Source organism: Oryza brachyantha, chromosome 8 (assembly GCF_000231095.2).
Source record: "Oryza brachyantha chromosome 8, ObraRS2, whole genome shotgun sequence".
Lineage (NCBI taxonomy): Eukaryota > Viridiplantae > Streptophyta > Magnoliopsida > Poales > Poaceae > Oryza > Oryza brachyantha.
Window position 1 is genome coordinate 12,196,345 of NC_023170.2, and position 26,915 is coordinate 12,223,259.

Consider the following 26,915-nt stretch of genomic DNA (forward strand, 5'->3'; position numbering starts at 1 on the left):
TAAATTTCAGATTCCGGCTAGAAATCACGAGACGAATTTTTGAGTCAAATTAATCCGTCATTAGCACATGTTAGTTACTGTAGCACTTATAGTTAATCATATCCTAATTAGGCTCAAAAGATCCGTCTCACAATTTTCTAACTGTGTAATTAGTTTTGATATTCATCTATATTTAATACTCTATTTATATGTTCAAAGATTCGATGTGATGTTTTTGAAAAAAAAATTATTAGTAACTAAACAGGGCCTAAAGTGATAATCTGATTGCTGGCGCCGGGAAGGGCCACGTGGGCGAGCTCCATCGACAGCCACGCACGCCACGCCGAGGAGACGAGCCGAGCCAAGCCAAACCGGAGCGAGGCGGCGCGACACGCGAGAGAAGCCTCCTCTTCCTCGGCTCACCCGCGTTCGCACGAGCACCGCGCCGGCGGGGGTGAACCAGTGAAGCGAGCTCATACATGCCGCCCCCGGTCGTCCTTCTTCCGTTTGCTCCGGCCGCGGCGCCGCGGCCACGCGCTCTCCGACGCCGGTGCGTCGAGGCGCGGGGTGATGCCCGGGGACGGGGTCGCGGGCGCGGCCTAGCGATGCGCGCCAGGGCGGCGGGGGAGGCCGGGCCGGCGCCATCCAGGACCCAGGTGAGCCAGCACGAGCACGGGTGGGGCGATATGCTAGATGATGAGGAGAGGATGATCCCTCTCTTACCCGTCTTTCCTGGGTCAATGCCATATGCAAGCATTTCAAGGATGCATTTCCTAATGTCTCGGATGATTCCTGATTATTCAGCCTGATACAGCAGCACCCTCTGTTTTCTCATCTACAAGGCACTTTTGACTGGGTACTCTAGGGTCGACTAGTTTAACTAAATAAACTAAATTTTATTTTATAGGGAAACTTAATTTATTTTAGAGTGAACTGTAACAGCGGTCTCTAAACTTGTGTGTATGTGTTATCTAGGTCCATGAACTCTCAAAATGCATTTTTAGGTCCCCGAACTTATCCGGGAGTGTCATATAGGTCCAAACGGGCTCCGACCCACTCCATCCGCTGACATGGCATGTCACGGTGGCGCCTACGTGTTGTGGTGCCATGTGGGTCCCACATGTCAGTATCTGTCTCCTTATTCTTTTCTCTCCCTTCTCGTAGGTGCCACCGTGGCATGCCACGTCAGCGGATGGAGTGGGTCGGAGCTCGCTTGGACCTATATGACATCCCCGGACAAGTTCGGGGACTCAAAAATGCATTTTAAGAGTTCAGTGACCTAGATGACACATGCATACAAGTTTAGTGACCGCTGGTGCACTTCACTCTTTATTTTATTGAACTAAAGCGGATCTTAAATTATCCACCGGTCGACTCATACCCATGCACATCCTACTTTTAAAGTTTTTGTTTCCGAGAGGGGGATTTTTGAGTTATGTTTACCCCCCTAATGTTGTTATAATTGTTTGTTTAGATGATAATGGATAAGATTTCCAGCGGTGAAGAGGTTGGCGGCGCTGGGGGTGCTTACTCATACAGCGCCTTGAAAAGATTGGATCAAATATGGTCTAATATATGTGAAGCTCAAGCAGGTACGGTTCGTCATTCAAAAAGAACATGATAATCTAATAGCATGTCAAAAGTGAGTAGTTCGGGCCAAATTTGGTATTGTTTGGTTGGATACTTGGTTTGGTAGTTTTTTAAAGTTGACTTTCAGTAGCCGATTCCTTATTTGAAACAAGAACATGTCTTTTGAAAGAAGAACACACTGCAAATGAGTACCCCACAATAATTTAGTTAAGATGTGGGGAGTATCCCTCGTTCTATCAATTTTTTCTAACAGAAACAATGGACAATACTTCACTTTTAGCTCCCATGTGGTAAGCTTTCTCAGAGCATGGAAGTACTTTGCTGCATTAAGCACACTATTGCAGGCTTTGCTGAACATACCTCTAGTATGCCAAGATAAAAATCTATTTTCTATGCAAGCCAGATCTAAAAGTGCTTTGTTATTTGCGCTACTATATTTAACATAGTTTTTAACAACGATGGCCTTCAACGATTTGCTTTCGATGGTACACCTTTCTGGTTTAATAAAAACTTACCAACTTTGTTTGTTGGATGAATTGAACAATAGCAATCTGCCTACTTGAGGACTGTGGACTTACTGTTTTTATTCCATTCTCCAAGTATTATAGCATTGTGATGGAAATGTGTGCATGCAGATTCCAAAGTCCCTGAAGTCGTTACTCGAGTCCAAGGTCCCTTGGTTGATTATGATTTTGGTGATGGCTCAGACATCTTTGATGTATTAGTGTGTGGTGGCACATTAGGTATATTTGTAGCTACTGCCCTCAGTTATAAAGGCCTTCGGGTTGGAATTATTGAAAGAAACATAATCAAAGGGGTAATTCAGCCTGGCTATTTCTGACTTATCCTAATAACACCACTGAATAATATGAAATGTGTATATATATCTGCTAAACAGAGAGAACAAGAGTGGAACATCTCAAGAAAAGAGCTTATGGAAATTGCAGAAGTTGGCATCCTTTCGGAAGAGGAGATTGAACAGATAATTTCAAGTGAATTCAATCCTGTAAGGCCTACTGTCATTTTAGAAATAGGTCTTGCCGGCTAAGTAATTGCACATTTTTTCTTACTCTGCAGAAAAGATGTGGATTTGAGAGTAAAGGTGAAATTTGGCTGGAGAACGTTCTTAATCTTGGAATTTCGTAAGTTGTCACTTGATACCACTATCAGAGCAGCTTTGGCTGCAAAATTTGAAAGCATACATCATGCATGATAACCAAATTACATCATGTGCATGATAACAAGGCATTATATGATGAAAATCTACATTATTCTGTTGTTGTAGTGTCCACTCCTTAGTCCTCATCTTTCCATAAAACCTATCAAACGTATGAGATGTGAAGATCATCATTTCTATAACTGTTTGTGATTCTATTCTTTTGTGTGATTCTGTTATAAATTTGGACCTTTCTAGGCCTGCTAAAGTTGTTGAGATCATGAAAGAGCGCTTCGTTTCTTCAGGAGGAGCAGTATTTGAGGGGAAAAGTTTGTCTAGCATCTATGTTCATGATGACCTTGCTGTATGTAAATTATTCTGTCTCCTGGCTACACTAAAATTGTTTAGAAGTACATTGCTAACGTTTTAGTACACAAAAGAAGCTACAATGTTTGTTCTATTCCACATGAAGTTGCCTATGTAATAATGTGCCAATTTGTTACTTCCTAGTGAACTTTGCGAAGCAAATATGTATTTAATTGTCACTTGTGTTCCCCAGGTACTAAACTTGAGTGATGGGGGTTCTTTGCCTTGTCGACTTGTTATTGATGCTATGGGTAATTTTTCCCCAATTGTGCGACAGGTACTCCTGATTTTAATTAAAATGACTGCATCAAGATGAAATTCCTAAACTCTGTTTTTTTCTTTTGGGACAATGGAAGTATTAATTTCTGGCTTATGCATCAACTTATAATGCCGATGGCCTCATTTGTGGACACCAAGATTTGAATTTTGGTAGCTGGAGTTTTACACGCACGACTCTACCACCATACCATTAGTGCTTCTAAACTCTGTCTGTGTGTCCATCTATGATCTAGCCAAGATTTATACCACAAAGCTTCATTTCCTTGTGCCGTCCTAATGTGTGTTTAAATCTAATCTGTAAGAGCATGTGTGTAATTGTAAACAGTAACAGCTTTATGTGTGAACTACTTGTATGAACTGAAAACATCCAACTTATTTTGAACAGTCAGCTTGGCCAAACTGTTTCATGCTTTAAGGGTAATGTGATACTGAATTGTGGCTTCAATATTATAATACATTACATATTACTTATTATATTGTTGAACACAATGCTTATCTTTCACTTCCACCCTACGTGCACATAGTCATCTTACTGTTGCTGTCACTTCCATATTCCACACTTTAAATGACAACTCATCTGTCCTTGTCTAAGATCCGGTCAGGTAGAAAACCAGATGGAGTCTGCCTTGTTGTTGGGGCTTGTGCTCGTGGATTTGACAGAAATACAACAGGCGATATTATTTTCAGTAGCTCATCCATAAAGAAAGTTGGAAAGTCAGGAGTACAACTCTTTTGGGAGGTAATTGCTTTTTTCCCATCATTTTGACACAAAACTAATGCTTGGGGAGGAACTGAAATATCTAAAAATACTTCCAAAACGGCCAACCTCTTCTTAAAATTCTCTCTCAATTTCCTTCCTCATTTGCAAAATGAACTTTCCATCCATTGCATGAACTGCAATAATAAATTTAAATAGTATATAACGTTATTTTCATGTTCTATTTCTTTAATAGTCTATTTTCACTAATTATATTAGGCCTTTCCTGCCGGTTCTGGTCCAACTGATCGCACTACATACATGTTCACCTATGTTGATCCACGATTTGGGGGCCCAAAGCTAGAAGAACTTTTGGAGACTTACTGGAATCTGATGCCTGTTTACCAGGTAAACAATCCAACCCTGTGTGACAAATGTAAAGAATGAAGTACATTGTGTTCTTGTGCATATTTATACCACGATCTATTAATTGTGTATACACTAGAACTTGATCCATGTGTTTGTGGAATTTCATTTGTTTCAAGTTTTGGTCAACTACTTGTGTGCTGAGAAAAGCTGTAAAAATAATATTGGTAAACTACCTGATACACCATGGAATTAAGAGCAAGAAAAATATATATTGGCTTGTTCTGAACTTTTTATGTATGAGATACTTACACAATTACGCTTTATTCTTAATTTACTATTGTTCTTGTTGTGCTCATTGTAGGATGTTGTTCTTGAAAACTTGGATATAAGAAGAGTCATATTTGGAATTTTCACAGCTTATCGGGATAGGTAACTGAAATTAATATAGCCTACTCCCTCTGTCTCAAAGATGAACTTATTTTGAGACGGAGAAAGAATATCCTTCCCCTCATGTTAATTAGATGATAATAAAATACAAACGAATCCAATTATAGATGAACAATCTGCTGCAACTACCACGTGGTGGCATATTGTTGCCACAGAATATGTTCGTGTTCCTTAACTATTTGTTACAAGAGTTATTTTTATGCTGAAAATAATGACCCTTTGTGCCATATCTTAGTCATGCAAACTGAATACTGCAGATGGCAGATGCTCTTTTCAAATGCCCATTTGAGACTTAAGAGCATGTTTATTTTGAGTATAATTTTCACATATGAGCATAAGAAAAGGTGCTAAGCCCTCATATTTAGTGGTGTTGCCTGAATCGTATGTATGTAGTGCTTGTGATTTGTATTTCTTGGTTATATTCTCTTAGCAGTTTTTTGGTTGTCTGCATGCTAACTCTGGCACAATTGATCCATTTTTCAGCCCCTTGCCAGCTGCATTTGACCGTGTCTTGCAGGCATGCCATTTCACTGCTTTGAATTCCTATTGGCCATATGAATTTTTTCCTTAATTACCAACGTCCTTCGCTTCTTTACACTTCAGGTTGGTGACGCTAGTGGAATCCACTCACCTGTTTCTTTTGGTGGTTTCGGAAGCCTGACAAGGCATCTTGGTCGTGTGTCAACTGGTATGGTCAATATTTTTTACTTAACGGCAAGATGCTGCATGATCATAAAATGGTAACATGCATGCTCAAATATGAACAAAACTGAATCCAGATCACGGAGCAATAACTAATTGCCATATACAGGGCATGGATATAAATTTGTAAATAAAATGATTCTCAGTTAATCCTTTTTTGTTGTTTAATATATTTTATACAACATGACGAAAAACTCAGACAATACCAGCCATAAAATACTCAGAATATAACTCCTATAGTTGACGTTAGCTTCAGACAGAGTTGTTCCACCCTAATTCTCGAAGTTCAAAAACAATGTCAAGGTAACGGGTCACTGGGGCTGGCACAAGAGGTAACTCTATAGCCATGCTTTAGAGCATGTGGTCTATAGTTTCAAACTTATTGGGCCCTCTTGGTTTGAAGTGCATATTTGTACTGTACTTACAAAGGAAAAAAATGGTTCAATATCGATGTAAGCTTAGCTTATCAGTGATGAGATTTCTGCACATTACAACTTTTCGTTTCCTTTGAGATACTTATTTCCTTTTTCTGTATGCTTTTGGAGCTTAAGGTATATATGAAGCAGTTTCAGGAGATTTCTTGGATGCACGTAGTTTGCAGCTATTGAACCCTTATATGGTTAGTGTACTTGTAGTTTATAGCCCTTCGTGTGTAATTTGAAGTAGAATCTTATTTCATTTTCATTTTGCAGCCAAATTTAAGTGCATCATGGTTGTTCCACAGAGCAATGTCAGCAAGGCCACAGATCAATGTTGCACCAACTTTTATTAACGACCTTCTCTTTGCTAATTTTCAGTCGATGCAGGTAACCTCAGTTACTTTTGAGATATATGGTCATTTCAGTTCTTTTTTATGATGAGTTGTTTCGCACATTGACCAGAAACTCGGGGATTCAGTACTTAGGCCATTTCTCCAGGTTGGTACTTGAATATTGTTCCAAACAAACACTGATTCTCAGCGAAGGGAAAATATCAGCTTTCACATATTAATTTACTTGAGCTGTGCATCTGTAGGATGTAATACAGTTTGGTCCTCTGGTCAAAACTCTAGGTCTAGTAATTATCACTCGACCGCAAATTTTGCCTTCCATTTTTAATCAGGTAGACTCTTTAAAACATCCGGTTTATTTCTTTAAGCTTAATTTTCAGTTAAGACTTCAGATAAGCTGTGCTGTCCATTGGAGCTTATCTCTCTTCTTTGCTTCAGGCTGGACTTGGGGCCATCCTTGACTGGTCAGGCCATTTTGTGATGCTTGGTTACTATACATTCCTTTCTACCTTTATAGATCCAGTCCTCAGGTACAGTTGTTGTCATCCATCTCTAACATCAGTATCATATACTCAACCTATCCATTTGTTGATATTTTTACTGTTTACATAACTTCTAAAGGCCTTGGGTTGAATCATTGCCACTGAAGAACAAATATCAATGGAAACGATATCTCGAAGCATGGAAATATGGAGCTGGCCTAGATTATCGCCAAGAAGAATAAACAGCTTCTTCTGGAATAATTTTGTATTTGTTTTGAAAAAGAATTGCATATATACGAAGGATTAATGGAACATACATAGCTTTCCTTTCTGCTAGGTCAAGAATAACTGTATAGTGTAGATAAAAAGGATTTTTCTTTCTTTTTTCAGACCAAGACAGACGTTTCACTTCCAAGTACAAAAACTGAAGTGAACATGTACTATCCACATATCGAACAGTTCAAAACTGAGCATTATGGAAGTCCTGGTGCTGAGTGAGAAAACAAATGTCTTCTCGCTATATGGTTGCAAGAAGAAAAAAAAAACCTCTCATTCTCAAAGCAATTACACATGCCAATACAAGATGTTTGTTCATCATCCGATGACACACCCCCATAAATAGCAGAAAACATGCAGCTCCAGGAGTTCTGAAATTCCGCTTGACTAACAAAGTCAAGGAGCAATATCAATAGTTGCGACAAGGGTTAGGACCTTTATAATCCAATGACCAAGACACCTATAAAATTAAACAAGTCATCGTCTAGGATAAAAATGATGTAGAAAGTAATTAAAATGAAGAAAGAGAAATAAACCATGTCTTGCATGAGACATGAGTAACATTAAATTTATATATGAATTAGTAATGTTTGTACTATGAGAGTAATATTAGTACTAGTAACTATGATATGGAGGCTATAGAAAAGAAATCATGGACAGTGTATCGTATTAGGATTACTCTTATCCTCAGTTTCTAATAGATTTAGGATTTACCAATGCAGTTCAATGCAAATGGCATTATCCGGATTGAGATTTTGTCCATGCACCGAAACTTACATTTGATTTAACGGTAAGTATGCAGCACAGAATATGTAACTCCATAATGAATACCAACAGATTATTGTTTCAACTTTGATCTCCTTTTCGTGATACATTAAAAAATGGCTCCTACATTAAGAACAGGAGCCATAAATATGTTCTCTATGCCAAACTCTAGAGTCATAAACACGCTATCTATGCCAAATCCTGTCACTCTTATCCACAAGCAATGCTATCTCTTGACACATTCAATCTGGATAGTAAGATCTTGAATCCCAGCTTCGCGAAATATATGCGAAGCTCTTTCTCTTATAAAAGATTTCTCAGCTTCCGCCGTGATATGAAGGTGAAAACTGCCTACAATATCTGTATTTGTTAAGTTCCAGACATGGAAATTGTGGACTCCAATAACACCTTTAATCTTCATAACATCATCCAAAGCTTCCTTTATGTCCTTCTCGTGACTCCTCGGAACTCTTTGCAACAAAATTTCAGCAGAATTCCTCAACAGAGGAAGGACAGAAGAAACTATCATTATTGAAATAAATACTGAGCATATGGGATCTGCTATCAGCCATCCCTTGTACTTGATTAGTAAGGTTGATATCACAACACCAACGCTTCCCATTGTGTCAGCTAGAACATGTAAGAAGATGCCTTCCATGTTATGGTCAATGTGATGTCTGTTTCTCGACTTATTATGGTTTTCTGATGACTGTAATCCTCCATTGCAAGAGTGAGATTCCGAGCAATGAGAATGTATACTGTTCAGGGGAATCTCAAGGATTGCTGGATCACTGTTAATATTGCTACAATCTTGATGAGCATGAACTCCACTTTGCTCGTGATGTTCTGAATGGTCATGATGATGATGCTCATGGCCATGGCAATGACTATGCTTCTCATTGCAGGAGTTCTCCTTTAGGCTGCTGTGATGGCTCTCCTCATTGTTACCATCATGGTTGTGGTCATGGTGATGGCTCTTATTTGCATCTCCATGATGCTCACAACATGCCCCATTGTGGTTAACACCCTGATGGACATGATCCTGATTGTGATGATCCTCATGCCCATGAAGATGTGCCTGGGTGTGCGAGTGGGAATGTGAATGTGAATGAGAGTGAGAGTGGGAATGGGAGTGAGAACAGCTACCACCGTGTGCATGATGGTGCTCCTCATGAAAGAAAATCAGCCCAATGACATTAACAATAAGTCCCCCTATTGAAACTGCTAATAGACTACTGGTTGATATCTCTCGGGGCTCAAGAATCCTCTCAAATGACTCCAGCACAATCAACGCTCCCACAAGAACCAAGAACACTGCATTGACATACCCAGACAGCACCTCGAACCTGCCCCTTCCGTAGTTGTACAATCCATTTGCAGGCAACCTTGCAATGTAGGATGCATAGAGTCCAATTGCCAGTGCTGCACAATCAAACAACATATGGCAAGCGTCCGAGATCAGCCCAAGACTGTCGCTCATGAACCCACTGGTGAACTCCACAAACATGTAAGCTGTGTTAATCAGCAGAAAAGCAGCAATCTTCCTCGACTTGCGTTCACTCAGGATATGCCGGATCGGCCCCATGACCGCGTCATACACAGATTCGGACAAATCTGCGCTCCCCAGCTCCACATATCCTGCAGTGGCCAGCTCCCGACTGGCGATCCACAGCAGCAATCCACAGATCAAGAAGCCTGGTAAGGACAGCTTCGGGTAGAACACCAGCTCTAGCACAAGAGTGCACAAGAAAGTCATTGCGAAATCCATGCTTGGCCTGCTGCTACTGCCGTCGTAATCCGGCCGCCGTCCCAAGACCATGCCGAAGACGGCGGCATTGAGGAGTAGCCACAAGAGCTGGCTGGTTGGCACAGCTCCATCCGCGACGGCGGCGTCGCTGTCGCCGACGAAGAAGAGGCACACAAGCGCAGGCACCGAGAGGAAGGAGGCGGCGAGGGCAAAGGCCGCCGCGCGGGCATGGCGGCTCCGGGTGACATGCCGCACGGAGGCTGTTTGGTCGGCGGACGAGACAAGGCCAGAGGCGAAGGGGAGAGCGAGGAGCACGGAGGGGGAAGGGGAGGCGAAGAAGAGCGCCAAGGAGGCGACGGCGACGGAGAGGACGCGGCGGCGGGAGGGGCGGCGGAGGGCGCGGGCGAGCAGGGCGCCGGCTGATTCCGCGAGGACGAGGACGCCGGGGGAGGCGAGGAGGCGGAGGGAGGCGAAGCGGAGGAGGAGGGAGAGCGCGAGGAGGGCGGCGGGGCGGAGGAGGAGGGCGACGGCGGGGAAGGGGTGGGGCTGGCTCTTGGAGGAGGAGGATGACGAGGAGGAGAAGGCGGCGGCGGGGAGGAGGAGCGCGACGGCGGCGGAGAGGAGGGCGAGGAGCGGGGGCAGCGCGAGGAGGGCGGGCAGGGACGGGAGCGCGCGGGCGGCGGGGGCGAGGAGGAAGAGGGAGTGGAGCGCGAGGAGGCGGAGCAGCGCGGCGGCGTAGGGGGACGGCGGCGGGGAGGAAGAGGCGTGGAGCCGGGTCTTGGACGGCGTGGGGAGCGGCGTGGAGGGGAAGCGGAAGGAAGGGTGCGCGGAGAGCCGCGGCGGCACGGCCAGGCGGAGGTGCGGCGCGTGGCGGCCGGCCATCGGCGACGGCGGGCGGGGCGGATCCGAGGAGGCGTCGTGGGGGGAGGGAGGGAGGGAGGGAGAAGGCGTGCGTGGACTGGTCAGTATCAATCAAATCAGTCCGACCCCGCCCTGCGTCAGCCGCCGCCGCGGTTTGGGTCGCACCCTCTCACGCTTGAGTGTACTACTGTTACCTCTATCTCTCTTTATTTCTACCTCCGTCCCATAATAACTTTATTTTTTACATCATTTATCTTATTTAAAAAATTTATATAAAATCTTAAAAAGTTACTCACGCATAAAGTACTATTCATGTTTTATTATCTAGTAACAATAAAAATATTAACCGCAAAAAGAAATTCAAATAAGACAAAGAGTTAAAACATTACATCTAAAAATTGAAAAATGACATTATTTCAGGACGTAGGTAGTATTTTTATATTTATTTATTATTATTATTTTTATATTTATTATATAAAAGCTATTAAATTTATATATCTATACTGCTAAGAGCAGGTACAATAGCAATTTACAAGCCAGCTATAATGCATATTTTAAAGAGATAAGAGTGGAGAGAAAAGGGAGCTGATCTATAGTCATCTGCACACGGACTTCAAGATAAAATATGTGTATGACATGTGAGACCATGTATTGATGTTTTATAGATAACTATTGTATAAATTGACTATTAGATTGACTATAGATAAATGAGAGCTGGTAGTTGGAACTTGCTCTAAAAAGAACATAGTGGTGACGATGAAGCGCTAGCAAATACGTGAAATCCTAACTGTATTGTCGCATAGCCGCCACCTCTTTCCCACCCTAACCAACCACTCACCGCTAATTTACCATAGGCGCCCTCACCGAATGCCACTGCTTGCCGCCCTCTTCTCGCCCTATCATCTCTGACCATAATCTTTCTATTACTTGTCCTAACACTCATTTGTCACAGCTGTTGTGAGCGTTGAGCGCTCTCAACCCCTTACCAAACGTCATATCCCTTCCCACTCCTCACCTCTATCTATGACCTTTCTAATATTTGTTTTGACATTTCTGATCTATATGGATCACGGTGTAATGACATATTTTCCTTTCTGATATTTGTCTTGCAGATTGGTAGTCGATTCATCTCCTGCTCCAGGCTCCGGCCATTTCCAGCCATGTCCACAGCAGTGTGACTGCCATTAGTTAACGGTTAAAACTCTACCATTTACTAATTGTCAACATTTATGGGCTGTAAATTCAAGTTAATTTGAGTTTCATAAACTATTTTTTTATCAGGCAACAGTTGAAGAAGCCACTAATCTGGATGCAAATACAAGTCCCAGTGCCACTCTGCCATCTGTACGCAAATACAAGTTTTCCCATTGTTGCTTCTTGTGATTTTGCTTCTGTTGTTTATGCTCCCAACAGCATTTGATGTTTTAGAATTTTTTTATATCAAGATAAGGTATCCAAATAGAGACACAATAATGCTCTTAGGTGCAGAAAACTGAAGTATCTATTTTTTTCCCTTTCCAAATTGCATTGCCTTAATTTCCAATTTACATCCACCAATAACAAATGGGATCTGTTCTTCAATTGATGGCATATCTTTTAATAAAATCAAGATATTGCGAGATTGTAGGATTTGCTATTCTAGTGAATGCTCACTTAATTTATGAGCTAGGGTGTTAATTCTATTTTTCTTTCGAGTTTAAGATTTACAAACAGAGTTGTTAAGATTCAGTTGGCTACAGGTTTTGACGAGAAATGGTATACGATCATTCTTCCTCCATTCTTCTACAACCCCCACACACATACATCCCTGGCTGCTGACCTGCCCTCTCTTTTGGTCAACATCTATTAGGATACCAAGTCTCTTTCGAAAAATTTAACTATTTGGTACGGTTAGGTTTATATACTCTCTAAATATCATTTTTGTGTTTGCTCTTATAAATATACTACCGCAGAGAAGTTAAATTCCTAAATTTTTTGCCACTTTTTTTTTGCTGAGTTGGCATACCACGTCACCGCGCCAGCGTGGAGAGGACGCATAAAATGACAAGAGTACCGCGTTAAAAGAAAATGAAAAAGTGGCAACGGGAGCTGCGGCGTGCCGTGGGCGCCTTGCGGCGGCGCGAGGACAGTACGGGAGGCACCGGTGAGCGGGTTACCGACGACGAGCTCGGCTGTGGCCGGCGCGCGGTAGAGGACGAGTCCACCCGACGAAGCCACTGGCACGCGCGGCGGGCACCTGTGCTTCCTTCCGCTGCTCGCCGTCGCCGCCGTCATGGACGCCTCCGCGCTGAGCTCCATTCAGGCCGCTGCATCCAGAAATCAAACAGTACAGATCAATCACTAATCAAGAAGCAGTGGGAAACGCCAAGAATATAGAGGACAAGAGCAAGAATTGGGCAGCAACCAGCCATACCTCGGTAGCTCGTCGGGCTCTTGCTCTTGTTGCGTGGATTGAAGAATTGAAATGAAGCTCTTTTTTTGCCGGCGTGCGTTGACACGGGAGGAGGAAGAGGTGTGAAGCGAAAGGGCGACGACGACCACGATCCCGGGCGTACGAGTAGTATAAAGATGCATGTCTACCCAGCACTCCTCTCTGCCGACGGGATGGGTGGTAGACGGCACGGTGCGGCTTCGGCGGCAGACGGCGACGCGTCGTCGCCGCCGCTCTCCTCTCATGCTGGCAGCGGGTCTAGTCCCATGCACGGCCGGACGGGCGGAAGCCGGCCTGGCGCGGCATCGGCAGCGAGCACCTGAAGCTCATGGGCGGAAGGCCGGTAGGCGTCAACGCGCCGTCGTCGCCGCTCTCCTCTCATGCTAGCGACGGGTCCGGTTCCTGTGCGCAGCCGGACAGGCGGCAGCCGGCACGGCGCGGCTTTTTTGGCATCGACGGCGAGCACCTGGCGCTCATGGGCGGCCAGACGGCTACCGGCCATCGCCGTCGCCTCTTCTCTCGCGTGGCCGGACAACGGCCGGACTGAGAGATGCGATCTTCTTTTCCCTTCCACGCTGGCGTTGACGTGGCATGCCAACTCAGCAAAAGTGGCAAAAAATTAGAAGCTAACCTCTCTTCAGTGGCATATTTGTAACAGCAAACATAAAAATAGTATTTGGAGAGTATGCAAACCTAATAGTGGCAAATAATTAAATTCCCCGTCTCTTTCAGATATGAAATAACTTGCATTACGAAGGAATTGAAACAAACTTTTTAAAACAAATGTACAACGATGAATACTTAACATCCGGTATAATTTGAAATTAATTTATACTTTTTTCTCCCACAGCAACACATGACACAAAATATATATAACACATATATATTAATCAAAGAGAGCAGTAAGAAAAGAACTTCAAAGTATTTTCAGATACATTAAATATAAATCATATGAAAGCTATTTGGCACTCCCTTGAAACGTGATTTTTTTCATTTCTAGCACTGTTTTAATATTTAGTTTTAAAAACAAAGCATCTTAAAATTTATTTTTTAAAAAATGACTAAACCAGTGGAACCAACGTGTAAGGACAACATTGTTACACCAGGGATGGATAGCATATTAGTCAGACTGACATCGTGGCATTGCTTTACCACAGGAATGGGGTTAGAGTGGCAAGTGTTTTCCTGCTGTCTAGCCACCAGGGGCAAAAACACTATCACACTAACATAATACGCCATGAAAGCACTATCTTGCCACGCCAGACATAACGACATAGCGTGTGGGTAAGTTTTAGGGTGGTTTATTTACAAAAATAAACATTAAATAGGTGCAAGGGATAAAAAAATTCTTGAAACATACGATCGGAAAAATATAGCAATAAGAAAACATAGAATTTTAACAGGAATATACTTATAAAATAGAGAATGAAAAACAACAAAAAAATATAGCAGGTGAAAGGACCTGAGTGTTGCAAAGGAGAGGTGAATGTGTGTATGTAAAAGCTTCAGTGGTGGAATTTAGTTCCTACCAAAATATCAAATGCCAAGTACTGGAGACTCCACTCAAGATTCTTTATCTAGACTGAAAAACTCGACCAAGCACTCTGGCCGATGGCATCAGATAGTCCGTTCCCCTAGTAAGACTTCCAATAGGATGTGTACCAGGTACAACCTAGCCTAGGAGGGGGTTAATAGGGATGATGAATAAATCCTAAACTGAAGGTAAAGTACATAAGATTTTTCATTGAAATTCAAATCAAATGATCCTACTCTACATTGATGGGCTCTAAAGAGTTGCATACCACTCGATCCCTTGCCCCACCAAGCTATCAACCAGAAGAGACTAACCACCGAAATTACAACCCGAACAATGTGCTCCCACCTTTGATGTGACTTGATCTACCAAGCAATATCATAAAAGAGAGCTCATTATCCACTATGCTACATCTTTCCTCACGAAGATGAGGATGACCTTCACAAACTTCCCGGGAAAATCACAAGGTTAAAACCTCATGGATGACACCTAACCATCTAGGAAGAAATCCCAAGAATAAAAAGCACGACCGAAGGCCAATCGTCAATCCCAAGTGCTCCAAGCAAAACATCCCTAACTCTCTCCTCACAAGATCCAAAAACCACACTCACATGAAGATTTTGGCTCAATAATTAAGAAGTGAGTGAATAGAAACCCTAAGAGAGCTAGAGGAATATGGGAGAAAGGTGTGACAACCAATCCCCATATTTTGTTGAAAATGTTTGAAGGAACCACACGTTTATGTAAAATATTTATTTCCATTATGATATCTGATATTGTTAATATATATTCACATATAAGTAGGACCAAAATGCACATCCTTCCCACCTAATTTGTTTTCTTCCTTAGTCTCACAATGCATTGCAAAAAATCTATGACAATCCTCACTACTAATACTATTGATATATTAACCGATTATATATAAAAAAATTATACCTTGATAACTAAGACATGTTAAAAATGTAGCTAATGTGCATATATACTTAGAAATATCACATACTATTTTTTAAAAACTATTATGCATAAATATATTAGCTAAATAGATAATATAAGCTTAAATATGGGATTCCTTGAAACATCTAGTCTCAAAACAGGGGTTTCTTTTAAAAAAATACTATACGTGGACTTTTATATTACACATGCCTCTAAATCTAGGTTTCATGAAATTTACTCTAGCTATTATCGTACAACTTTCCCGTAGCATGCACATGGTTTCTCTAGTTTTTTTTCTAAAAGCGGTTGAACCTCAACATAAAATTCCTCTAAAAGCCCTATGTTTTCAGCCAATCCAAAGGAATTTCATTGGATCTTTGAATGGCTATTCATTTTATCCAAACAATCACATAGGAAAATTTTTCCATATGATTAAATGCATGCAACAACTCTTTTTTTCCCCAAAGGAGTCTGGACTCTTTTGAAATACTCCATAATAGATTGGAGCTTCCAAATCCTATAGAATTATTTAAGAATGGCTCAATGCATGTAAATTTTAGAAAAAAGTTATTGTGAACTTCAATCTCTTAGAAATTTTCCTTCGAGTCGTATCTCTCTCATTCAATTTTTTGCAATTTTCCACATGGTTTATCCAATCATTCATTCATTTTTATGTTTTTTAATTCTCCATTTTACATATGAATTCCTATTAAAATTATATGTTTTACTACTACTACATTATTTCAAAGGTGGCCGAAAGCTATATCTTACGAACAGGAATAAATACGAACGTATGTACGAAGCATGAATGCATGATGTCTGTCTTCGTGTCTGAAGATGCATGATCCACACGACCGATTTTTCTACAAATTAAACAAGATGCTGGGGAGTACTAATTAAGTACGTACGGTACACCCATTTGGCTAAAGTACTATCATACGTGGAATTACCTAGCTCACTTCCATATAATGCATCCTCATCAACGGGGAAATGCAATTGTCAACAAAAATTTAATGTATGTACAGGCTTTTAGGGGCGCTCGATTGACACCATTAGAACATGTTCGAATTTTGAGCCTACTAGGGACTCTTATCTGATTCGCACGTAAGCAACAAGAACATATTTTATAAGCGTTTGTATAAACATAAATTTGGATATGATTTCTTCATTAATACAACAAAATACCTTTTATTACTCTTCTTTTCTTTTAATATATCTCATACAACATTTTTTTTAAATAAATGCTAAGAGTCGACTCTAAGCCGTTGTCATGCATAACATCCACTTTTCTTTCTCCTTCTCTCTTTCCTCCACGTCACCAAATTTGCTTACGTGACGATTAATAGAGTCTGCTAATAAACACTTTTGTACGTGCCCTTAGTTTCTATGGTACCTTAAGTGGTGGCATGAGGTACCTTGTCTGTCTTTTTCTGTTTTTAGAAAAAACTATATACGTTATCGATAAATCATAAACGTCTTTTTTCTGAAAAATAATAAAAGATATGTATCCTAAATAGGAATGGGTAAGACAGTTAAAAAAATATTTGCAATTTAGAGGGATTCAACGACACATACACAGTCAAATGTTATAGGACACATAGCTACATATTTATATTGAGTAAAATGCATAGTCGGTTTCTAAATGGTCTCAAATTACAACTATCTTTTAGTTCCCTTTTTATCCTCTTACATTTCTTTTTATACTCTATGTGGCTGCCACACGGGTGGTGATGTGGCTGCCACCTCAATTTCCCCCTTTTATGCTCTTACATTTCTTTTTCCCCCTTTTATTTCCCGCCCTCTACACATGTGGGAGAGCTCGGTGGTGGCAACTGCAAAGGGAAGGCAACTGCAAAATATAGTGAATACTACCTTTGATATAGAAATTATCGTTCTTGGTTTATAACGTGAGCCGATCAACTAGTGTACGCACCGCTTCCGCCCAAAAAAAAAAATTGGGTCTAGACTACTTTATCACTATCAACACTAAAATAAATACTTTCTAAGGGAAAATTATATTAATTTACCATCACACAAAGAGGATGCTTTCTAAGGGAAAATTAATGAATAGATGACTTGCTATCGGTCTATCCATAAATATTTGACCACGGCCGATGCTTATTAAATAGTACAACTTAAGATTGCAAAATTAAGTTATATTGTCGCGATTTTAGTAGAAGTAGAACATCCTATTTTCTATAGATTAACCAATATCAGGGCTTCAACTCAAAAAGGCTAAATAACTCTATCACCAAACAGAATATATACTAAGAATGTTTGCTGATGGGAGAATAGCAAACTAGCCACTGAACCAGAATAATCATGACTTCCACTTGAGAAGACTAAACTAAGTTACATAGTAATAACTCCCCATGATAAAGGTGATACATTGTATTCTAGGCTTCCTAGCTAGAACTATCATGAATATCGATGACTCTCATGTGTAGGTTTTTATTGAGTAATGATAAAATGGTTAAGGGACTAGTGATGTGTATGATATAAGTAAAAACATTGGTCCCAAATGTATAAACATGATGAATTGTGACCCTAAGGATAAATTGGAGAAAGATCACGAAAGGACCAAATATTGTTTTCAAATTTTGAAAACATAAATAAAATATTTTGATACATATCTACATATGGTCTTTGCACCTTACCTACCTAATAAGTGCCTCTAAGGATAAATTGGAGAAAGATCATGAAATGACGAAATATTGTTTTTAAATTTCGAAAACACAAATAAAATATTTTCGATGACATATCTACATATGGTCTTTGCACCTTACCGGCCTAATAAGGGGGTGTTTAGATGGCAAAAATTTTTGGCAGGTATGTCACATCGGACGTTTGACCGGATGTCGGAAGGGGTTTTTGGATACGAATGAAAAACGAATTTCACAGCTCGCCTGAAAACCGCGAGACGAATCTTTTGAGCATAATTATGTCGTCATTAGCACATATTGGTTACTGTAGCACTTATGGCTAATCATGGACTAATTAGTCTCAAAAAATTCGTCACATGATTTCTCACATAACGGTGCAATTAGTTTTTTGGTTCATCTATGTTTAATTCTTCATTTAGATGTCCAAAAGATTTGACGTGGTGTTTTTAGAAAAAAATTTTGAAAACTAAACAAGGCCTAAGTATCGAATAAATTTGGTCAAAGCACGGAGAAAAAAAGAGACAATTACATCACATATTGAAAGTACGAGCAGCGGAAATAGACACATCATACATATATAGCATTTTGCATGCATTATGCTATTCAAATGTGATTGAACGATACATATATATGCTTCTCTCTGTGAAGCCATATATATATATATAAACATGGGCTTTTTTATTATTCTTAAAAAGTACCTCAAGGTTGGTATACTAATACCTTGAGGTAATTTTTCAACTATGATAAAAAAACTCATATGATACAGTTACACAAACGAGAAACATAGTATTCTAGTACAGTATACATAATTAAGCTAGCTATAGGTTGCAGCTTCAACTTAATTTATTAATTCTACATATATATATATCTGCAGCCGACTCTCCATGTGTATTTTGCTGTTCAAGTGTTGATTAGAGGCAGAGGAACGAACAGATCAATCTCCCTATTGTTCACGTCCTGAAGAGGCCTCGCGTTGTTCTCGTAACCCTGCAGCATACGTGCGTAATGCATATCAGAGAATAATTAAGAGCAAACGAAATATATATAACTAACAAAAACTCTTAATTATAATAATTTATCAAAAGGTTAAACATTTGAACTTACGGCGAGCACAGGTTCCTTGAGAAGTGCGAGTTGGGACAGTGACACGGTGTGCACCTGAAAAAACAGAGATGGAGAGCATATATATGAACATAATTCAATGAACCTCCTTAACCATCCGAAACTAAACATGATTTGAGTTTATCTTTGTGTATATAGTATTTATACGACATTTAATACTATTCACAAATATTAAAAAAATATACATATAGTCTGAATTAACTGCTTGCTAATATATATTTTATATGCATACCTTCCTGACAACGGTCCAGATGGCACCCTCAGTGCAAGGTGGTGTGGTGAATGAGCCCATGTAGCGGTAGTACACTGTATCCCGCCCCTTGGCTACGTTTGGATCCACCCCACCGGTGACCACCTCCTCCTTGCCTTCCTGGTTTGTTACTCTAATAATGTATTGTCGCAACTGCAATGATAATATTTATAGCTAGGTTAATTCATATCGTGATGAATTTACTTTAATTAACTCTTGTAATTTGTTGGTCTGGCTATCTCTCTAGATCAGGAATAGAATATGAGATCATATGAGTAAAGGTCGAGAAACCTAGTCACACTACCATGTAGGCACATAGAGAAATGATTTCACGTATGTCAATAACCACATCAAAATCTTTAAAGTTACGTGAGATGGTCCTCATTCTTATGTTGGGAAAAGCTCTATTAAATTGTTGTTGTAGTTATAGTGTGTATATCTATCATAGTTATAGTTATAATTTTTTAAATAAGACAAACAATCAACATATAATAAAAAAATCAATAGTATTCTCCATTAAAATATATATAGAGTAATACTCCATCCGTCCCTAAATATTTGACGTCATGGACTTTTTATATATGTTTGACTATTCATCTTATTAAAAAACATAATTAATAATTATTTTTATATTTTTATTTATTGTTAAATATACATTTATGCATATATATTACTTTACATATTTTATAAAAGAATTTGAATAAAACGAACGATCTAACATGTATCAAAAAGTCAACAGCTTCAAACGTTTAGGAACGGTCAAACGTCGCCGACGCGGCCACCGTCACCGCAGCGGCAGGGATGCCACCGTCGACGTCGCGGCCACCACGGCCGCTACAACCGACGTCACCCTGGTGGAAGGGATGCCACCAACTACAGGCAAGGGCGCCGCAAGGATGGTCGACCACAAGGAACACTCGTCATTCTCGTCATCGTTGTCGATCCCACAGCAGCGCCCCAGCCTAGACTCATCAATCCAAGAAGCCATCATGGAGGCAGGGCCAACGTTGTCTAGTGCTGCCTCGACATGTATTTTCTCGCATGATTTTGGCCATATGGTTACTATGCAAGCGGTGGTGCCATCCACCCTGACAGAGTCAACATCCACGTTGGACATAGCTACTAATCAACCCAAAGGCACAAAATATTCATATTGTGGATTCATGGTTACATGTATTTGATTATCATCATCCTATTGTGCAGCAAGTGGATAATAATGTTGGAAAAACGTTAATTATTCCTAAAGTAGGATCATCTTTCGAATCAGAGGATAAAGCTTACGAGATGTACGACACCTACGCTGGTAAGGTTGGATTTAGCATTAGAAAGAGCAAGATAAAACGCCGAGCAGATGGTACTATGTATCAGAAACATATAGTCTGTAGTAACGAAGGACATCGAGAAACTAAGTCATCACAGGACACTACAAGGACAGAGTGCAATGCTCGTGTTCAATTTAGTGTCAGCAGAGAAGGGATTTGGACAGTGCAAAAGATTGTACTTGATTACAATCATTATCTGGCTAGTCCAAATAAGTTGCACAAGCTACGGTCCCAGCGTCGTGTTATAGAAACAGATAGGCAGCTAATTGGGCAGATAAGGGAGGTCGGGATGAAGCTAGCATAGGTGTATGAGTTTATGAAGGAGTTTTATGGAGGAGCTGAAAAAATGCCATTCTCACATATGGATTGCAACAATGAGATTGGTCGTGAGCGTAAAAAGTACCTAAAAATCCAATGATGTACAAACACTTTTGGAATATTTGAAGAATAAGCAGTTAGAGGATCCAACCTTTTATTATGCCATGCAAATAGATAAGGAAGATGGATGGATAGCTAATTTCTTTTGGGCTGATAGTCAGTCAATAATGGATTATGCTTGCTTTGGTGATGCATTGTCGTTTGACACGACATTTCAGACTAACAAGTTTGAAATGCCTTTTGCTCCGCTCCTTGGAACCAATCATCACAAGCAAACAATAATTTTTGGGGCTGCACTGTTGTTTAATGAGACTATTGAGTCATTTGTTTGGCTCTTTGAAACCTTTTTGAAAGCAATGTCAGGCAGGCATCCCAGCACAATTTTCATTGATCAAGATGCAGCCATGGCAGGAGCAATTGCTTATGTATTTCCAAACACAAGTCATCGTCTTTGTTTGTGGCACATTTATCTAAATGTTGCTAAACATCTGTGTCATGTGATTCATAAGCATCCCGAGAAGTTTCTTCCTGATTTTAAAAGATGTGTCTATGAAGACAGATCAGAGTTTTACTTCAATAAAAAGTGGGATGAATTGTTGCATGAGTATGGCCTTGAGGACAATGAATGGATGTTAAACCTATATGGTTTGAGGGCAAAGTGGGCTGCTGTGTACCGTGACTCATTTACGGCAAATATGAACTCCGCTCAAAGAAGTGAAGGTATGAATAACGTATTCAAGAAAAAGATTTCGTAGAAGATTGTGTTTTTTGGAACTCCTTGTAGAATGTGAAAAGGTTTCCGGTAGTCTTCGAAGAAATGAGTTGGATGAAGATTTCCAATCACGTCGGAAAAGCCCAGTTACTTACATCCCTAATCTTCCTATATTGAAGACCACATCTGAGTCATATACAGGGAGGATGTACAAAGAGTTTGAGGAAGAATTTAAAGAACAATTTTCATTCTCTTGTGAATTGTTACAAAGCGATGGATCCATTTTGTCATATATGGTTACACATATGTACTCTGATTATGGAGCAAAGGTCATATTCAACAAACTAGATATCACTATTACATGTGCTTGCAGAAAATTTGAATCTATAGGTATATTGTGCAAGCATGCCCTCAAAGTCTTCAATGCGAATAATGTTTTTAGTTTGCCACCGCAATATATATTGCATAGGTGGACAAAATATGCAAAGAGAGGGTTTTATATTGACAAACAAGGAACTAAGAAGGAGAGTTTGAAAACGTGTGATGATTTGAAGAAAGCCATAGATAAGTTGGATTTGGAAGTAGATAATACTCTAAGAAGGATGCAGGAACAATCTAATGAGGTTCCTCTAGTTTCGATTGATTGGGCTACAGACACGTTAAAAGGTACAATATCGTTTAGAATTCCTCAGGTCGTAAAAGGCGCAAAGAATAAACGAAGTACCATCTCCCTCAAAAAGAAGAACGGGAAGAAAAAGCAAAACTGTAAAAAGAAAGTAGGATCCTAGCAATTCTAGCATGGTTTTTCTATTTCTGTCTTCCATAGATAATTTTATATGTTTCACTATAGGAGGAGATTCGAAGAATGCAACAGAAAACAGCTATGAAGATGTTGCTCCTGAGCAATTTGACGTAAGACATGACTTAAACTATATTCACTTATCTGATTTTTATTTAGGTATAATGCAGTTGGAATAATTTCATATATATGTCACATGATCTGACCATGGGTGCTAGTGCCATAATGTCACACCCGGAGTTTTATCCTAAGTCTAAAATCGTAAAAAAAGAAATTCGTAAATAATAATTGGCTTAATTAACTCAGGAAAAATCCCTCTAAAGAAATTAATTTAATTAAATCAGGGTTCGCAAATCAATTAACAGGATTTAAACTCAAATTGCAGAAGTATAAAATTTGGCCAAACAAATTAATTTAAAATTCGGCAAAAGTGAGGTTTTTCTTTTTTCCTCCTTTTTCCTTTTTTTCCTACCTTCCCAAATTGAGCCGAAGTCCAATTTGCCTCCCCTTCCTTTTCTTTTTCCTTTTTCTTTTCCCTCTCCACCTTCCCGGGCCGGCCTAGCCGAGCTGGCCCATCTCCCCCTCCAGGCCCGCCCAGCCGAGCCGGCCTCTTTGCGCCGCCCGGCCCGCTTCCTCCTCCCCTCTCCCGCGCGCCTTTCCCCTCCGCCTGGGCCGCCAGCTGCCGGCCCAGCTCGCTCGTCCGCGCCCGCAAAGTCTGCCGCCACCTCCCTCCTCCCTCGCGCCACTGACAGGCGGGGCCCGCCTGTCAGCGACCGGTCCGGCCGCCAGCCGAGTCCGCCTCCGCCCCGACTTCGCTGCGCCGCCGCAACGGCCGCCGCCGAGTCCTCGCCGCGCCCGACTCGGTCTCCACCTGTCGCCCCGCCCTACCCGGCCTCCCCGCGCTATAAAACCCTCTCGCTCTCGCGCCGCGGCCGCCTTTCCTCCGCTCGACCGAACCACCGCCGCGCTGTCCTCCTCCGCCGCCGCGGTCGATCTCGCCGCTTGCGCCTCGCCACCCTCGCCGCCGGCTGTCACCCCGTGTCCCGCCGTCTCGCCGACCCGCCGCCGTCGTTCCCATCGCCGGTGAGCCTCTCCGCTCCCCTCTTCCTCTCTTTTCCTCTCCGCGGGATGCCGCCGAGGCCACCGCCGCCGGCGTGTGTGTGCGCGCCTTGGACATTGCCATCGCCACTCCGCTTGCCGTCGCCCCCGCCTCGCCGTCGCCGACGCAAGCCTGTCATCGCCAGAGCGCCGCCACCCTCCTGTCGCACTGTCGACGTGGTCCTCCCCGAGCCGCCGCTTTCCTCCCTCTTCAACGTCGCGCTCCTAGCTTCGGCGCCGACCCCCGCGTCGCCGCCCATCGGGTCGTCGCCGTTCGCCGCCGCCCGCCGGTTCGCGCCACTCGTCGCCGGACGCCGCCCTCCGCCGGTCGCCGTCCGTCGCGCCCGAGCGCTACCGCCCCTCTCTCTCTCTCCCGGCCGAACTCCCTCCCCGCTCCTCTGTGCTAGGCCGCTGACGAGCGGGCCCCACTCGTCAGCCGACCACCCCTCCCTCTCTCCTCTCTCTCCCTCTCGGGCCCACCCGTCAGCCCCTCCTCATCTCTCTCCCTCACCGACAGGTGGTCCCCTCCCATCAGCGCCTCCTCTCTCCTCACTGACGTCAGCAGCCCAATTAATTGCGCAATAATTGATTTAGGACTTTTCTGTTTAGTTTAAAAATCCAGAAAACTTCTAAAACTCATAGGTGATTCTTCTAGTCTCCGTTTAGGTCCATTCAAATTTCATTAAATTCATAAAATTGTCAAGAATCTATTAAAAATACTTTCTTTTACTATTTCAGTAGAGTTTGTGCCTGTTTTATTTATTTTTATGCTTTGTCGCTTTGATTCGGACCCCACCGAAGAGCCGGTTTACTTCGAGATTGTCGCCGAAGTACCCCAGGGGCCAGAGCAAGGCAAGTGGCACTCATCTTTGATCATATTGAACCTATCATTGCAAATTCCCCGCTTTATTTATTCAAATATGCATTGTTTTAATTAAAGTATTTACTGTATTTATTTTTCGGGTCAACCTTATTATTATGCCGTTGATTATCCAACTTTATTCTTGCTAGACCAAGGGTAACTTGATTAGAGTGAGGCCTAGGTTAAAGCTTAGCCGTGCTTAGAACAAGTAGCTCGTGGGATCACATTTAATCTTGATTAGCTCTGAATAGCTGTAATAATGATTCATCACCCGGTTCGGGTTATTGTCCACTAAAATATGATAATGGTGGGCTGTGGGTGCATGGTTTTGAGAGTCGCAGCCATGGCAATTAAGGACCAGTTCACGGGAAACCCTGGAAGTAATTAAGTGCTAACCACATGCCGAAATGGGTAAGGTGGGATTTGAAGCATGGCTTCGAACTATTTGACGTACCCACGGCAAGGGTAGGCGTGATGGAGTATGGACGGGCAATCGTGGTGTAACGAAAGCGTCTGCTGCTTCCGGATCTACCAAGGCACAAGAGGGGACTGCCCGACTTGGTGTAAAGGAGGGGGTGAAACCTGAAGTGCGGCGCGATTAAATAGGGAGGGTTATGTGACGGGTCCTATCACGGTCTCATTTCCGGTATGCCATGGTGGTATGTCGGCGCACGTTCAAGTGTAGTGGAGTCATGTCTTGTGGGTACAGTAGTACACCTCTGATTAGAGTAAAACTATTCGAATAGTCGTGCCCACGGTTAAGGGTGAACTCCCAGCTTCACTGTGATTAGTGAACCTTTAATAACTTGGGTAAACTGGTTTTCACTTGGGACTACTGCAACGTGGTGTAACGTTGAGTAGTGGTCGGGCCTGTTGCAACGTGGTGTAACGTTGGACACAGATCGCCCGTCTGCAGGATGAGATCGACCGTTTGAAGAAGGAGAACGCCAGACTTAAAGGACTCCCAGAGCCCGGTGGTGCAAGGCTTCGCACCACGGCAAGGAAGCGAACCCATGGGCCACCAAGAGTTCAGTCTCACCCCGGTGCCCCCGGATGAACCAAGACCACTGATCCAGATGATACCAACCTCCCCAACCCCTGTGCCCGAGGAAGGTGTCTCCCCTTTCAACGTTGCAAGGAACCGCAATGGCACCGTCTCAGTCTTTAGCAGCAGTGAGTCCGCCTCTGGTGAAGATGAAGACGGTCTCCCCAACAACTCTAGGAGCCGATCCGAAGACGAGTAAGAAGATCCGTCCCCTGTCGTTGATCGTCGCTCTCCTTCCGTGCCCTAGACGTCACCTTTAGCTTCGTTCTTAGTCGTTGTGTGCTAGTTTTGGTGCGTTAGGTTTGCTTCGCTTGGGGCTAGTGGTGAACCATAGCAGTAGTGGGGTTATGGTTGTACCGCCAGGAGTTGTGTGGTTTTTAAGTGTGTTTCTTAAGCAAGACAATTACTGTTCATTAATTAAATAAAGCCCACGTTTGCTTAGCCGCTTCTTTTTCTTCTTTCTCTTTCTGTTCCCTCCCACCCCTGCAGATGGTGAACACTAGCAACGACAACTGCGACACCGACCAGTCCAGCACCGGAGGACCTCCCCCACCTCCTCCACCAGAGAACCCTTCACTCGCTCAGATCCTCGCTAGCCAGACACAGATGCTCACCCTCATGATGCAGCAGATGCAACAACAGCAGCAGCAACATCAGCAAGTGCTACAACAGCTCTTAAACCAGAACCAGAACAACCAACAGCATGGACCACCCCCAGTGCAGTCCAAGTTGCCAGAGTTTCTCCGTGTCCGTCCTTCGACCTTCTCAAGCACTACCAACCCTATGGAGGCAAATGATTGGCTCCATGCTATTGAAAAGAAGCTCAACCTACTGCAGTGCACTGACCAGGAGAAAGTCTCCTTCGCCGCACATCAACTGATGGGTCCCGCCTCTGCTTGGTGGGATAATTTCCTGGTTACCCGCACTGCTACCACGGAAATAACTTGGGCGGAGTTCTGTCTTAACTTCCGCAAAGCTCATATCCCTGATGGGGTAGTCACACAGAAGAAGTGTGAGTTCCGCGCTTTGCAGCAAGGTACCAAGACGGTGACAGAGTACCTTCATAAGTTCAATCGCCTAGCGCGATATGCCCCCGAGGACGTCCGCACTGATGCCGAAAGACAAGAAAAATTCCTCAGAGGTTTGGATGATGAGTTGAAGAAGCAGTTGCTTTCGGGCGACTATGCTGATTTTGAGAGGTTGGTCGACAAGGCCATCCGTCAAGAGGACCAGCACCTCCAGATGGACAAGAAGAGGAAGGCCTCACAGTTCAGGTCTAAC

General features: G+C 42.4%; 2 protein-coding genes across 2 annotated transcripts; one reads left to right on the forward strand and one right to left on the reverse strand.

The window, feature by feature from the left end:
- The first annotated feature begins 355 nt into the window (after positions 1–355).
- LOC102721576 lies at positions 356–7,365 on the forward strand. Its single transcript, XM_040526604.1, has 18 exons — positions 356–635; positions 1,454–1,571; positions 2,205–2,386; positions 2,468–2,575; positions 2,647–2,711; positions 2,984–3,089; positions 3,285–3,368; positions 3,963–4,109; positions 4,347–4,475; positions 4,798–4,865; positions 5,367–5,400; positions 5,487–5,571; positions 6,137–6,204; positions 6,278–6,391; positions 6,467–6,502; positions 6,600–6,686; positions 6,793–6,884; positions 6,976–7,365. Exons 1-18 carry the CDS (start codon positions 459–461, stop codon positions 7,076–7,078), a joined length of 1,803 nt encoding a protein of 600 aa, XP_040382538.1. The 5' UTR covers positions 356–458; the 3' UTR covers positions 7,079–7,365.
- An 87-nt stretch (positions 7,366–7,452) lies between these two features.
- LOC102721859 lies at positions 7,453–10,506 on the reverse strand. The gene is made up of 2 exons (XM_006660073.3): positions 7,890–10,506; positions 7,453–7,572 (listed from the first exon to the last, which is right to left on the reverse strand). The coding sequence occupies exon 1, from the start codon at positions 10,504–10,506 to the stop codon at positions 8,104–8,106; it is 2,403 nt and encodes an 800-aa protein (XP_006660136.2). The 3' UTR covers positions 7,453–7,572; positions 7,890–8,103.
- Positions 10,507–26,915: the final 16,409 nt, after the last annotated feature.